The sequence below is a fragment of the Fusarium odoratissimum genome (assembly GCF_000260195.1).
Source record: "Fusarium odoratissimum NRRL 54006 unplaced genomic scaffold supercont1.1, whole genome shotgun sequence".
Classification (NCBI taxonomy): Eukaryota; Fungi; Ascomycota; class Sordariomycetes; order Hypocreales; family Nectriaceae; genus Fusarium; species Fusarium odoratissimum.
The window spans coordinates 1,760,950-1,774,161 of NW_022158687.1; the positions used below are offsets into that span (position 1 = coordinate 1,760,950).

At 48.6% G+C, this 13,212-nt stretch overlaps 7 protein-coding genes across 12 annotated transcripts; 3 read left to right on the forward strand and 4 right to left on the reverse strand.

Moving 5' to 3' along the window:
• Window positions 1–702: 702 nt before the first annotated feature.
• FOIG_00617 (triacylglycerol lipase) lies at window positions 703–2,576 on the reverse strand. Its single transcript, XM_031196891.1, has one exon. It carries the CDS (start codon window positions 2,168–2,170, stop codon window positions 953–955), a length of 1,218 nt encoding a protein of 405 aa, XP_031072658.1. The 5' UTR covers window positions 2,171–2,576; the 3' UTR covers window positions 703–952.
• A 116-nt stretch (window positions 2,577–2,692) lies between these two features.
• Window positions 2,693–4,536, reverse strand: FOIG_00618 (uncharacterized protein). Of its 2 annotated transcripts, XM_031196893.1 has the most exons (3): window positions 4,284–4,536; window positions 3,131–4,243; window positions 2,693–3,073 (listed from the first exon to the last, which is right to left on the reverse strand). In XM_031196893.1, the coding sequence occupies exons 2-3, from the start codon at window positions 3,505–3,507 to the stop codon at window positions 2,935–2,937; spliced, it is 516 nt and encodes a 171-aa protein (XP_031072660.1). In that variant the 5' UTR covers window positions 3,508–4,243; window positions 4,284–4,536; the 3' UTR covers window positions 2,693–2,934. The 2 variants fall into 2 exon arrangements, with proteins under 2 accessions (XP_031072660.1, XP_031072659.1); XM_031196892.1 differs by having other exon boundaries at window positions 3,131–4,536.
• FOIG_00619 (uncharacterized protein) lies at window positions 4,116–4,322 on the forward strand (the record flags this gene model as incomplete). Its single annotated transcript, XM_031196894.1, has 1 exon — window positions 4,116–4,322. The coding sequence occupies one exon, from the start codon at window positions 4,116–4,118 to the stop codon at window positions 4,320–4,322; it is 207 nt and encodes a 68-aa protein (XP_031072661.1).
• Window positions 4,534–7,568, forward strand: FOIG_00620 (60S ribosomal protein L36). Its single transcript, XM_031196895.1, has 4 exons — window positions 4,534–4,802; window positions 4,933–5,033; window positions 5,206–5,287; window positions 5,347–7,568. The coding sequence occupies exons 1-4, from the start codon at window positions 4,749–4,751 to the stop codon at window positions 5,425–5,427; spliced, it is 318 nt and encodes a 105-aa protein (XP_031072662.1). The 5' UTR covers window positions 4,534–4,748; the 3' UTR covers window positions 5,428–7,568.
• FOIG_00621 (uncharacterized protein) lies at window positions 5,593–7,669 on the reverse strand. 2 transcript variants are annotated; one of them, XM_031196897.1, is made up of 3 exons: window positions 7,562–7,669; window positions 7,248–7,446; window positions 5,665–7,182 (listed from the first exon to the last, which is right to left on the reverse strand). In XM_031196897.1, exons 2-3 carry the CDS (start codon window positions 7,382–7,384, stop codon window positions 5,796–5,798), a joined length of 1,524 nt encoding a protein of 507 aa, XP_031072664.1. In that variant the 5' UTR covers window positions 7,385–7,446; window positions 7,562–7,669; the 3' UTR covers window positions 5,665–5,795. The 2 variants fall into 2 exon arrangements, with proteins under 2 accessions (XP_031072663.1, XP_031072664.1); XM_031196896.1 differs by having other exon boundaries at window positions 5,593–7,182; window positions 7,248–7,669.
• Window positions 7,670–7,801: 132 nt separating this feature from the next.
• Window positions 7,802–9,960, forward strand: FOIG_00622 (proteasome component PUP3). 3 transcript variants are annotated; one of them, XM_031196898.1, is made up of 4 exons: window positions 7,802–8,410; window positions 8,477–8,495; window positions 8,560–9,011; window positions 9,101–9,960. In XM_031196898.1, exons 1-4 carry the CDS (start codon window positions 8,408–8,410, stop codon window positions 9,242–9,244), a joined length of 618 nt encoding a protein of 205 aa, XP_031072665.1. In that variant the 5' UTR covers window positions 7,802–8,407; the 3' UTR covers window positions 9,245–9,960. The 3 variants fall into 3 exon arrangements, with proteins under 3 accessions (XP_031072665.1, XP_031072666.1, XP_031072667.1); XM_031196899.1 differs by having other exon boundaries at window positions 8,477–9,011; XM_031196900.1 differs by lacking the exon at window positions 9,101–9,960 and having other exon boundaries at window positions 8,560–9,098.
• On the reverse strand, window positions 7,965–11,852 carry FOIG_00623 (trehalose-6-phosphate hydrolase). Of its 2 annotated transcripts, XM_031196902.1 has the most exons (6): window positions 11,590–11,852; window positions 11,255–11,509; window positions 10,919–11,186; window positions 10,464–10,866; window positions 10,072–10,410; window positions 7,965–10,020 (listed from the first exon to the last, which is right to left on the reverse strand). In XM_031196902.1, the coding sequence occupies exons 2-6, from the start codon at window positions 11,453–11,455 to the stop codon at window positions 9,516–9,518; spliced, it is 1,716 nt and encodes a 571-aa protein (XP_031072669.1). In that variant the 5' UTR covers window positions 11,456–11,509; window positions 11,590–11,852; the 3' UTR covers window positions 7,965–9,515. The 2 variants fall into 2 exon arrangements, with proteins under 2 accessions (XP_031072669.1, XP_031072668.1); XM_031196901.1 differs by having other exon boundaries at window positions 11,255–11,852.
• Window positions 11,853–13,212: the final 1,360 nt, after the last annotated feature.

Consider the following 13,212-nt stretch of genomic DNA (forward strand, 5'->3'; position numbering starts at 1 on the left):
CAACCCCTCCATGTCATATCGTACGCCTCGACTTATCCATCCTTGACCAGGAATCCGCGAACCTGGATGCGGGAACTCTTTAGCTGCTTAGAGTTCGGTGATGTCCTGCTCGTTTCAAGAAATTCCACTTTATGGGAGCACTGTAGCTGTCAAGTTCAACTCACTTGTAGTCTTGTTCGTAACCAGCCCTGGCCGACTTCAATGGACCCCTTCTTTTTGCAATCTGGGGCTAAATAGCTGCTCTGTCGCTCATCAAACCCCTGTTGAACTGAACGATTTCTCCTCTGATCCCACGGACCCATCTGCAATCATCCGAAGCCCACGTTCCACCAGAGCCGAGGAAACCGGTTTTGCCTCATACAGTACAGACAGCTCAGCAGCAGGAATGTGGTGTTCTCCTTTCTTATCTCGTTCTTATTATAGTGGGATTTCGAGATGATAGATTGTCTACATAGAAACAAGTCGACCAGGCTGGATAAGTCTGAGTTCCAGTAGCCTTCCCCAAGGTGAATTCTTTCTTTCAGGGACCTCTTTTAGCCTGGGACCCTTCTTTATCACTTGACATGACTTTGAATAATCCTGGTTCGGCTTGTTTTGGTGGAGCTTTCCGCGCGGTCTAGCCCGTGGTCAGCGGGACTGGCTGGACCAGGTCACCAGAAAAACGTAGGACTCTGAACAACACGTTAAATGTACTGGTTGGCACGGGGTAGAAAACATGATCTCTTTTGTCCATATGGTGATTCTGGAATGTGAGTCATTGGGTTTTAGACGCTTGAGACTACATCGGATTTCTTGAATATTTGATGAATTACATGACAGATTTGATTACAAACATGTTGATACTCCAGCCCTTCACATGTGTTAATCCATTAAGTTCATATGCATGAGGTATCTTAAAGCAGGCTTTTCCATATCATCAACGCCTGTCAACTCCAACACAATAAGTTAAAACTCATAACTCCTCCGTTTCCGGTGCTTGGTACCGTCCTCTGCCCCAATCTGCAGGGTCGCCTCCTGGTACACAGAGGCCTAGTCTCCAGAAGTAGTCCCGATGAGCAAACAGCAGTTGCCATAGCTTGAATCTGGAAGGGTATCCATTCAACTCCGCCAATTTGTCCGAGGCCGTTAGAAGGCCTTTGACATGGAACAAGCGGCGTATCGTCATCCATAACGAGTCGTCTGCCCCCGATATGCATTTCGGATCGTTGTCGCCGATGCACATGTAAATATCGGCTTCAGAAGGGCTGAGCTCCTGTTTGGCGATGTATATCTCACCTGCGTGTGACTTGTAACCCCATTCGCCCAGGGGAAGAAGGGGCACGGGGTCTTCCTTGTGAGTAACCCGCCTGTATTCTCGCCCCTCGAGATCATCTTGGCCATCTAGGTGGAAGACCTCATCGACGAAGCGAGCGAGCCCTTCATTCCCAACTCGGGGCTCACCAAAAGTCGTGACTATGACGTCCTGCCACCCTAGAGATACCTTGAGCTCCAGTGCAGCGAGGCAAGCGACGGAACCTCCTAGGCTATGGCCTACAAGCTGAACAGGATAAGAAGGATATTGGAGCCTCAACTGTCTCAATTGTGGAAGTACGAGGCGTCGAGCATTCTTCCAGGACTGGAGGAACCCCATGTGCACCGTACAATTTGTACATTGATGCTCCGGTTCGTCAGGAGGTTCTTCTCCGCCGTTGTCAGGAGACGGGTACGGCACATACTCTTGCGGTACAGTACTCAGATCGACAATCGTATTGGCGATACTGTAGGTACCGCGGAAGGCCACCACGATAGCAGGCTCACCGGCCATGTAAGCGTCATTGTCTCCGCGTTGTCTCACACCGTGATCAACAGCGATATAGCCGCAACTGTCGCTGAGTAAAGGGCCGGTATTCCACGTATTGATGAGATCGAGACTGGGAAACTCGCTGCAGCGCGATACACAGTCGAAGGGTTTCCTGACTCCTGTGGTGCCAATACAATAGGCAATGTCGACGAGCCGCGACAGACGCTCGAGTGTTGCAAATAAGGGCACTGATATGCCGTACGGCTTAGTATCAGGACTATTATTGCTGTGCCTGAGTATTGATAATGGATTGCTCAGAGCGAGGCATGAAGTGATGAGAACCAGCTGAAGAGTCAGTGTCCTCATCGTGTTGACAGGTTTGAGTCGCATGGTGTAACGTGGTGCCTTATGCTGATAGTTGCAAAGTCTGAACAGTTGTAGACGCGTCCATAAATGCGTTAATCTTTTTTCAATATTGGGAAAGGTCCCCAATCCTCGCTCTGTGTTGTAGAATCAACTTCTGGTAACGACTCAGAAGTTCTCCGAATTGAGAATGGACGAGATGAGGGAAAAGAAGCAATGCATCATTAACAAATTGTTGAGGACTGCTTGATTTTAGCCTCAACACACATAATGATGAGAGCTGAAATAGCAGGTAGATTAAGTGAAGAGGTCAAGATCAGGGTTGACAGGTCTCGTGAGTAACACTTCAAACTGTTGAGGTCATACGGCGCATGTACTAGAACCGGCGGTACCTGTTTAGGCCACCAAATGACCAATGGAAAAGAAGTGTCACTTGTTCTCTCTGTTTAGAGCCGAATGAGACACTCTGAGTGGCCAACGAGACTACACTACCCCGGATTATAGACCCACTTTACATTCTTTCACGTTGGAGGCGGAAGTCGGCTTTTGTTCCTGAATAAACGATCTTAAGAAATCATGAACAAAGTACGTTGCTCAGATCGACGTTTTGAGCCGATTCTCTATTCGGTCGTAGTACTAATAGGGCCTTATCGCTGTCTTTTCCTCACTTCACTACCATCCTCATACGTCCAGTTTTGTTTTGTACAAGTGACAAAGTAGCACGCCTGACTACCAGGCTGGATCCTGCACGACTCAACATCACAAGATCTAACTTATCACAGACCGTTTTCTTAGGAAGGAGGAGCCTCCCTCACGGGTTGAAGGCTAGTGAAGGCCGACTTCTGGTCTGTCGAGTTGCTTGAGCAGCTGCCAGTCCTGGCGCACTTGACGTTGAGAATGATGCTACCACTGGCTTCATATGGTACAGATCTATTGGGTTACTGTCAATACATGTTGTCTCTTTAAGATCAAGGAGTCAAGACTTACCCATCCTGTTGTTGACAGACCTTCTCCATCATCCATAGCTTCTTGGTATCATCAGTCCAGATGAACTCCACCGCGTCGTTGTCACACGCAAAACGATCTCTGCCCCCCAAGCCCGTGATGGCCTTTGAAGAAGCGTTCTTGTGGCAAGGAGTCGTCAATTTGGTGTCCTCGTCGAAGAATACGAAGTCAAAGGCACTGAGCGTCTTGCCGCTGTCTTTAGACTCTGCCTTGAAGTTCCGGATGCGGTAGGTATCGGGGAGTGTGCAGCCATTATCTTCAGCACTGGTCTCGAGAAGAGAAAGACTCTGGGGAACTGCGTAGAGATGTGCGGCCCAAGTCGCGGGCAAAGCAGAAAGAAGCAAAAGTCCGAATTGCATTGTGAGAGTATTAGAGGAATGTAGTATGTGTGTTTAGTACGAAGTGAGAGGTTGTATAATTATAAGACGTATGTTAATTCGTGAAGTTTGATGTGGTCAAACAGCAGGTTTTCAACTCGAGACATGACTAGCGAGGTAGGTAGTTTATAAGTTCATCAAAAGCCATATGGAGAACACGACGTCAGAGCATCAACCGCCCCGAGTGGTTTCTCCTTGCCTTACCGAACACGCGGCCTAGTAACCCATTAAATCGGGCCTCCTCTAGATTCCAGTGCCGTCGTGCAATGCGATCCAATTCCACCCGCAGATCCTTCTGCATCCGTGAGGAGACATGGAGTTGACGGGATCAGAGGCGAGGATCCAACAACCAGGCAGTGCGATTGATTGGATGCCGATCATGTTTCATGTTTGCTGGGTCGGAGCCTCGGACGTTTATTATGGAATATCCATGTGCCAACTCATTGTTTATGGTAGAGCCTCTGTAACCAAGCGTCTGAGCGTCAAGTTATTCTTAGTTACAGTACAGATGGCCAACAAGGCTGTTGCTGTTGAGTGACACAAGAATAGAAACGTGATCTCGTCATGCAAAAGTGTTGGACTGAGAAGCGATGGCTTTCCGAGTTCTGCTGGTTACATTTTGCGTGTTTCGCTTTAACACGAGGAAGATTGGAGGATGCTCCCTTGAAGACTCGGTTGTCGATCGCAATGCACAAAGGATCGTCGTACCTTATTTGACCTCCTTTGTGGATTTGGAGGCATCCAAGATCATACAGCACCTGGATGAAGATGGCCTGTTGCTGGATAAGGCCAAGTAGATATTCATGCTGATTCTGGGCTATATGGGATTGAGTATGGCAAAGACTTCCCATGATGTTAATCTTGGCCTTCAAGATATGATGCCACATCCGTTTAATTTGAGCATGATCGGCATCATCGTTTCTTTAGAGAGTCAAAGTATGTTTCAAATTTAGAGTTGACGGTTCATGATGCCAAGTGTAGTTCTTCATTTGTAGATATCTGTGTTAGTCTGACGAGCCGTCTCACGCAACAGATCCACTCGGTCAATGGAACTTGATGTGGGGTTCGCACAAATGCAAAAACCCGTTACCCTTCGGCACGTGACCCACAGCTTCAGCAAATTTTGGTACGCAAACTAAGGCAACTAAAGATCCCCTCGTTTTTTCTGATCCTGTTGGAAATATTCTCGTCACCTCACGATCCAACTAACCCATCCAGCAACAATGGCCGCTGAAACCGCTCGATCTGGCCTGGCCGTCGGCCTCAACAAGGGTCACGTACGTCTTTCTGTCGCAGTCTCACCTCGTGGAGGATCTCTGCTTTGTCTTCGCCTTCGCGACGGATGAGGGCTCGACAACCACCCAACTAGCAGACGATGGACGCTGACATTTGTCGCCGATATTACAGAAAACCACTCCCCGTGTCGTCAAGCCCCGTGTTTCCCGAACCAAGGGTCACCTGAGCAAGCGCACTGCTTTCGTCCGTGAGGTCGTCAAGGAGGTTGCTGGGTAAGTCAAATATCTTTATTTTGGGGATTAGAGGTTGGATTGGGAGGCGATGGATGGGAGATGCTGGGCATTTGCGCCGCATGTTCAAGGCCTCGTCGCCGACATCGACCCTATCCATAGGAGGAGTTCTCAAATACGTGCTCGGACTTTTGCTAACCACCATTTTTCATAGCCTTGCTCCCTACGAGCGCCGAGTCATTGAGTTGCTCCGCAACTCCAAGGACAAGCGTGCCCGTAAGCTCGCCAAGAAGAGAGTAGGTCGAACCGAAACACTGCAACCACCCCACGATATAAGTACTAACTCGCACCGCAGCTCGGTACCTTCGGCCGTGCCAAGGCCAAGGTCGACGAGCTCCAGCGCGTCATCGCTGAGGCCCGCCGTACTGGTCACTAAATCAACTCGATTTGATCTGATTTTTGGGAATCTGGCACCGAACGGGGTTCGCATGGATTGGCGTGGTCACGATTTGATCGATTAAAAAATTAACGGCTTGGACGCGCCGTGGCAGGGATTTAGCTGCGGATCACCGGAATACCAACACTTTCAAGAGACTTATGGCGTAATGATCAAGCCATGTTCCAATCTGTCTTTCGTGATAAGTGACGCTTCACCTTTGTTTTCGAACTTAGATCCGTTGAATGCAATATGTATTCGTAACCTATGGATTTCGCTGTTTTGCGCTATGAAAAAGCCCCCTTAAACCAACGCCACCAATGATCATTAATGCGAACACCGTAACGTTTCTAAACTGCCACTATTGTCTATTTCTTGCCCAGCTTGAGCCACTTGGGTATCTTCTTGCCAGTCTTCTCTTCTGAGCCCTCACCCTTCTCTGCTTGTGCTGGCCGAGCAAGAGGTACTTCCTCTTCTTGATCATTCGAAGCGATGAGCTCAGGCACCTTGACCCGCTGGCCCTTTTGAGCAATGTTGGCCTTGAGGAATGGCTCCTTCCGTACGGCTGATGGTACAGCATCATCCCAGACCAGGTTAATCAAGGTACGCCCAGACAGTTTATACGCCTTGATCAATCCGTTGCTGGGGCTTGGATCGTCCTTGATCACAATCTTGGTCCCGGGAAGAACAAGATGGAAAGGTTGGTTGTTGTGGGCCATAACGTGCCGAACAGCATCGTAGAGGAACTGGCCACTGTGAGAGGGACTTACTTCCCAGTCGCTGCTTGTGTTGTCCGGAAATCGGACTTTGACGAGAATAGACTTAATTGCGTTGATCCTTGCGGCCTCTGCAGCAGCCTTCTCTTCCAATTCGCGGTCTGATAGCAGACGCTTGTTCCTCGAATCCCCCTGAAGCCGAGCTTGATGAAGTTGCGCATGAGCAATTGTAGGGGCAAAGTCAGCATCGGTAGCAGGAGTCAAGGCTGCAGCAGGTGTTGACCCTGAAGGGGCAAGGAAAACGTTGATAGGTGCCAGAGGATCCCCGGGCTGAGAAGAGTCGATATCCATGTTGTCCTCATTAGCAGCCTTGGGCTCTGTTTCTTGTTGAATGGGGGCTGGGTCATGTGTCCGTTCTACTTGATTATCCGTCATCTGTGAGTCCTCCGTCTCCCTTTGTGCTTGCTGTTCTGGTTTCTGTACCCCTTGTTCTGGTGCAAGCTCTACCTTTGCAGCTGGCACTTCTGCCTTCAGGCCTTCATCCTCGGTATCTTTGAAGAACTGACCAATTTCTGTCATTGCATCGTACAGTGTCTTGTCTGTCTTTCGGTAGTCCAATCTAATCAGGACATTCCCTGAGTTGTATCCTAGTTGCGATAGTGTCTTCTGGAAATCGACAAAGGTTGAAAGCTCTCGTCCCATAATGTTGAGAACAGGTGTTTCATAGTAAAGCTGTCCACTACCACTCCCCGTATCACCACTCATTTGCGCAATCCCGCGGCCGGTAATATTGATGTTTCTTCCATTGCTGGCCTCTCCGCTCTCGAACTGGCGTAGAACCTTCCATATGGTGAGATCGCTGGGGAATTTTTGAATCAACCGGCCACCGGGTATTTCGCGGCCCTCGGGAGGAGGAACCTGGAGGGCGACTTGGATAGCAGAAGGTGTTTTCGACTTTTGGACAAGTTCAAGTTTTGCGCCTGGTGACAGACCGGAAGTTCGGAAGGGAACAGATAAATCTACTGTTTTTTGTCGGTGTCTATACGTCAATTTCGTTAGCCATTCGTTCAGCGGCAGAGCCTAGCCCGAGCATGTGGTACCTACTTGACAAGATATTTATCACTGGAAAGGTTGAGTCTTCTACAAGCTTCCTCCAACACATCAATAAGGTAGGTTCCAGGGTTGACTTTGATAGTAGCTCGCCGTAGGTCGGTGGCTATCACCACGACGTTGGTCGCCATTCTTCAGAAGGCTTAGGTATCAAGACGATGAGGTGTAGGGTTGAAGCTGCACCTGTATTAGGCTAACATGAATTCGTTAATAAAGGATGATCGCGGGGGATGGATGTTGAGCTCGGTTGGCGGTGATGTAAGCAGCCAGTGTGGGTGAGTCGAGTGGTCAACGGTGGGGTTACTTACCTTAGAGAGGGACCTCAGCTACCAAGGACAGCTCCAGCAGGCAGCCAGCCACGAGTTATGAGCACCCTCGAATAACTCTCTGAGCTGCTAGAAGCTTCTAAACGAACCTACCAACCTCAGGTACTTTGATTAGGTGAAGACGGAGGACTCGAACCCTCTCGATTAGAGCATTAAACAAATAACTACCCACCCTTAGGCAAAATCTGCTGTTTTATGCGCAACCAAGGTATGTGCATTATTCTAAATCTCGATTGTCTACTAAGGTATGTTAAGTAGTTCACCTGGAAAGATCTCCGGAGTATCGAGTGCTCGGAATTTACGGCACCTCTATATGATCATTTGAAACACATGGAAGCTTCTGTGAATCAGAGTCTGAAATAGCTGTTTTGTACTAATCGTTCCTCTCTTCTCCAAATGCGATTTCGAACTCTACCATATGTTCGCTTATGTAATTCAAGTAACTGAGCCTCAGCCGCCACAGCTTGTAGGCTGCTCTAACAGACGTGGACCTGCTTGTACCCGGCCACGCCAGACCGTGTTTGCCTTGCAGCCCGCCTGTACGTACCACGGACCTTAGCAGCAACCTCATTGCACTGCACCTTCTGTAGCTCCAACCCAGTGACGGGAGCTTCAACTGTCCAACTCGCACTCCATCCACTCCACGCCGGCTGCTCTTCTACAACCCCACGACGCGAAGATACGATACGAATTAGCGACTGCAAAGCTTGCGGTTTCACATAACGAATCGCCGCCTCCCTTGTTCCCGAGTTCCTCTCGATAAGACGGCCGCTGGTTGACGTCGATTCCCCGACCTCGCATCTACCTTCCTACCTTCAAGAAGTCATCATGGTAGGTTAACCTCCGGCGAGCCAATCTCTTTGTCACACAAAGCTAATCATAGAACTCAATCAATAGTCATCTCCTTTCTCGATAAGTTCGTCTCGGTCGCCTGCCATTATACCAGCCTTCATCCATAGCTAACCTCCCTCTTCTTCCAGACGGCGGCGCCTGTGTCGCCATGGTCGGAAAGGACTGTGTCGCCATCGCATGCGATCTTCGCCTCGGTCTCCAGGCTCTGACTGTGTCCAACAATTTCCCCAAGATCTTCCAGTACGGCGACGTCTTCTTAGGTCTCACTGGCCTGGCTACCGATGTTAACACCGTGAGCGACCTCTTCCGCTACAAGGTCAACATGTATCGCCTGCGTGAGGAGCGCTCCATCGCCCCTCGAACTTTTGCCAACCTCGTTTCCTCATCTCTCTACGAGCGCCGTTTTGGACCTTACTTTGTGTCTCCTGTCGTTGCTGGTCTTGATCCTAAGACTGGCAAGCCTTTTATCTGTGGTTTCGATAGTATTGGCTGTATCGACTTTGCCAAGGACTTCATTGTCTCTGGCACCGCTTCGGAGCAGCTCTTTGGCATGTGCGAGGGTCTCTGGGAGCCTGATCTGGTATGCAAATAATGACAAAGCAGCTATACATCGCCCGAGTTCGGCTGTTGCTCCGCTCAAGAGCGAAATGCTGATAATAATACTTGTAGGAACCCGATGCCCTCTTTGAGACCATCTCTCAGTCGTTGCTCAACGCTGTTGACCGTGATGCCCTTTCGGGCTGGGGTGCCCACGTTTACATTATCGAGAAGGACAAGGTTACCAAGCGATTACTAAAGGGACGACAGGACTAGAGCGTCGGTGTAATGGACAAATCCACACGAATAGAGCGGGACAAGGAGTGGTTTATGTACCTTGTATGAATAGATACTCGGCCAATATCAACCGCTGGGTAATGAGAATGCACGTCTTCGTCTTGCTGTCAACTCTCTTCGTGCCACAAGCTTCGATACTCTATGAGTGAATGAATTCACGGTTTGATTTAACTCTATCAATTGGCCAGTATCGTCATTGCCCTCTTCTATGGGGATCAAATCCATTGCGAGACTTAATATTCAGCTCATTCTACTCGAGCAGGACCGCAAAGGCTTCGCAAGGTGCCAGTTTAGTCTCGCCACTGTTTAAATCATCAACTGCCCTTCCAGCAGAGCTGACCAGCACCTCTCGAGTCTTGCCAGGCAAAGACCACGCAACTGTATCAGTTGTGAAGTTACATACGATGAGAGCAGTCTCTCCGTTGCCGGCCCTTCGTGAGTATGCAAAGACCTTCTCGTTGGACTCGTCAACGAGTTGGAAGTTTCCATATACAAATATGTCTAGGAACTCCTTTCGTCTCTGCAGAACCTTGCGGTAGCAGCCATACACAGAGTTGGGGTCTGAAGTCTGGGATGCAGCGTTGATTTCCTTGTAGTTATCATTGACTCTCATCCAAGGCTTAGCATCAGCAGTAGTAAAGCCAGCGTTGGGGCTTGCGTCCCATTGCATGGGAGTTCTGGCATTGTCACGAGACTTCTTTTGATACTCGACCTTGTAGGAGTTCCGAGCCGCCTCATCATCGTTTCTGTGAAGACTATAAGGGATGTCAGTGAAATATGTTTAGCAGCTGGATTCTCTGACTTACTCCCAATGTCGAAGGCAGTCAAGGTCCTTGTATTCTTCCAAGTCCCAGTCCCTAGGGACATTGGTCATCCCAATCTCCTGTCCTTGGTAAATAAAAGGGGTGCCCGACTGGAAACCCAGGAAGATGGCGATAAGCTTCGCACTATCCACCCGATGCTCGGTGTCATCGTGAACAAAGCGGCTGACAGCCCGTGGTTGGTCGTGGTTCTCCAAGTAAAGAGCGTTCCAGCCTTCATTGTCGTACATGAACTTCTGCCACTTGAGGGTGGTAGATTTGAGCTCAGAAAGGTCCCAGGATCTAGGTGTGAACTTGCCGCCGACGCCATGATCAAGATCCATCCTGCGAGTTGATCAGCAACTGATATAAGTCTGATGTTGGAAACCTTGACTTACAACTCAAAGTGGAAAATCATGCTCAACTCTCCACGGTCACCACGAACAGCCTTAATCAACTCACGCTCATCGTGCACACAGGGCATCTCACCCACGCTGAAAGCATCGTACTCTTGCAGAATAGCACCAATCTCTTTGAGAAACTCGTGACATCGGGGACCACAAGCATAGAATTCATGACCGCGAAGTACAGTCTTGTCAGAGTCGGGGAATGCCTGGTCCTTACTAACAAAGTTGATAACATCCATGCGGAAACCATCGGTGCCTCTGTCGAGCCAGAAGCGCATGACATCGTGAACTTGTTTTCTGACTGCAGGATTCTCCCAGTTAAGATCTGGCTGTTGCTTGCAGAAGAGGCAGAGATAGTATTCATCTGTGGTCTCGTCGTACTCCCAGGCACTTCCTAGAAATTCGTCAGCTGGGGCACTCAGAATTAGAAGCCATAGTGCACCTACCTTGGAAATGGGCATCCCAGTTGTTGGGAGGGTGTCTGTTTCCTTCGGAATCGTACTTTGCAGGCTTCCAGATATACCAATCACGATAAGGGTTGTCCTTGGACTTTCGAGACTCCCTGAACCACTCATGCTGATCACTGGTATGATTCATGACCAAGTCGAGGACGAGCTTCATGCCTCGTTCATGGAGCTTGTCCTTGAGGACATCAACATCTGAGACATCACCATATGGAGGGTCGATTGTGTAATAGTCGCTGATATCATACCCCTGAGGTTTGTTAGTATACAATGCAATATTGCTGCTTTTTCGAAAGGGAAAAAAAGGTGGTAACACACCATATCAACCTGAGGGCTCTTGAAGATTGGTGAAAGCCATACGATATCGACCCCCAAGTCTTTGAGGTAATCAACTCGAGAGATAATGCCCTTCAGGTCTCCAACACCAGAGCCAGTGGAATCTTGATAAGATGCAGGGTACACTTGATACACCGAGCTCTCTTTCCACCAGGCTCGCAAACTTTGATCCGTGCTACCCATGATTACAGAGAGCTGGGTTGATGCTGGCTCTGGAGGGTGCTACGGTAATATCGTCTGCAGCCTGTTAGTTATATACACATCCACACGAACTCTCAGCACGTGAGACGGTCGCTCGTGATCAAACATCAACTCACGATGAACCAATTGGGCCACTTTTCTTCGGTAGTACCGTGCACTTTCACGGGTGTATCGACAAGGAAACAAAACCAGTGTCGTATCCGGGACAAAGATGATATGCAACAACGCAAGTTCAGTAATGAGGCTCGAAAACAGCTGGCGTCGAACTGCAGGGTGTTATGTGCTGTCACACAGCGTCTTGTTAAGCTCTACCGTGAGACAGTTTTTACAGTGAGTTGACCAGGAGAACGACATCGGTAGCTATTATTCTATTTAATAGGCTTCACGGAGTAATTCCCGGAGAGATTCTGCGGATCGATAGTGGTGACTGATCCGCCCCTCTCTCCAGGGTAAATTGTTCGCTGGTGAGTGAGATATTTACAACCAGCATGATACGAGATCTGCAACATCATGTTTTTGAGCAAGCTAGGATGTGTTCTTATCAGGTTGGTTTGCTTGTACGGTGTGATGTGGAGCTCCATGTGGGAGATGGTTTACTGTGACTTGGGAGGGGTTGGCAGATGAAGCTCAAAGGTATACTGTGATAGATCATGCTATTGTTCAGAGAGGAGCAGAATACCTGGATGTGGAAGATAGGACGGAAAGAGTACTCAATCCACACAACTGGATAGGTAGTGGCTAGGCCAATGAAAGAAAGAGAAATCCCCCAACATGATATTCAATTTCATTGTCGCCGACCAAGTTCCGTAGGCTACCTTAATAGTACTATGCGGAAAAACATGATATACTTTCATAGTCACACTAATCAGTCGTTGTAGTATTCCCACATAGGAAAACAAAAGCCAACTGTCGTCCAAACTCAAAGCGTTGAGTTAATGATACAGCATGTAGAGGCTGAAAGGGCTTTCCTTGGACCATAGCAACATCAGCATCCGTGTAACCCGTCTTAGCTGTATTCTATTGCAGCCATTGGATGCATCAGATGCAAAAACAAGGCCCGTCTACCATTGACCCGCAACGGGGAGGTGATGTATAGAACGTGCACATCCTCTTGGAAAACGACAAGACAACAATAGTCACCGTACTGTTGCTGACGAGTAAGCATGGTGATCAAAGAACCGACAATATGTGCCGAATGATTGAAGGATGAATGGATGCGCTATAACATGGACAAGACCTATCAACGTTACAGATCAGAGTACGCGAGTTTTCTCGTTTCACGATGTTGCTATAATTAAACTGGAGTTCTCTCATCAGACCAATCATCCATACAGAGATGATAGAATCTGTTTGAGCCATGGAGCATTTCAACTTATTTCCTACCATGGTCTACTTCACTTTAGTCGTCAGGGGTCGATTCGAGTAATGGTAAATTGCTCACTGCATTCAATTCCTAAGCCCAAAATATGATTTTACAACGCAAGTAGGTAGCTTTTAGAGTTACAGCAACCAACCCAACACCCAGGATAATGACAGTCTCTGTTACACAGAACTTAACGTTACAATCGACTCATGAAGGACCGACCATAGGATCGTGGCACGTGAAATCTGTCTGCAAGGGCAAATACCGATCCCAATAAAGAAACAACAGCTGATTTGCGGAACACGAAAACCGAGAAGACACTATCACAAACCCCGGTCCAATGCTCATTACTGAGGTCTACCAACAAAGGAACCGT

Coding starts and splice junctions, on each gene's coding strand:
- FOIG_00617 (XM_031196891.1), bottom strand. CDS start 2,170: ATGCGACTCAAACCTGTCAACACGATGAGGACACTGACTCTTCAGCTG.
- FOIG_00618 (XM_031196893.1), bottom strand. CDS start 3,507: ATGCAATTCGGACTTTTGCTTCTTTCTGCTTTGCCCGCGACTTGGGCC. Junction 3,074..3,130: donor GTCTGTCAACAACAGGATGG/GTAAGTCTTGAC, acceptor GTAACCCAATAG/ATCTGTACCATATGAAGCCA.
- FOIG_00620 (XM_031196895.1), top strand. CDS start 4,749: ATGGCCGCTGAAACCGCTCGATCTGGCCTGGCCGTCGGCCTCAACAAG. Junction 4,803..4,932: donor TCGGCCTCAACAAGGGTCAC/GTACGTCTTTCT, acceptor CCGATATTACAG/AAAACCACTCCCCGTGTCGT. Junction 5,288..5,346: donor GTAAGCTCGCCAAGAAGAGA/GTAGGTCGAACC, acceptor CTCGCACCGCAG/CTCGGTACCTTCGGCCGTGC.
- FOIG_00621 (XM_031196896.1), bottom strand. CDS start 7,384: ATGGCGACCAACGTCGTGGTGATAGCCACCGACCTACGGCGAGCTACT. Junction 7,183..7,247: donor AGTGATAAATATCTTGTCAA/GTAGGTACCACA, acceptor ATTGACGTATAG/ACACCGACAAAAAACAGTAG.
- FOIG_00622 (XM_031196898.1), top strand. Junction 9,012..9,100: donor GTCTCTGGGAGCCTGATCTG/GTATGCAAATAA, acceptor TAATACTTGTAG/GAACCCGATGCCCTCTTTGA.
- FOIG_00623 (XM_031196902.1), bottom strand. CDS start 11,455: ATGGGTAGCACGGATCAAAGTTTGCGAGCCTGGTGGAAAGAGAGCTCG. Junction 10,867..10,918: donor CTGGGATGCCCATTTCCAAG/GTAGGTGCACTA, acceptor ACGAATTTCTAG/GAAGTGCCTGGGAGTACGAC. Junction 10,411..10,463: donor ATGATTTTCCACTTTGAGTT/GTAAGTCAAGGT, acceptor ATCAACTCGCAG/GATGGATCTTGATCATGGCG.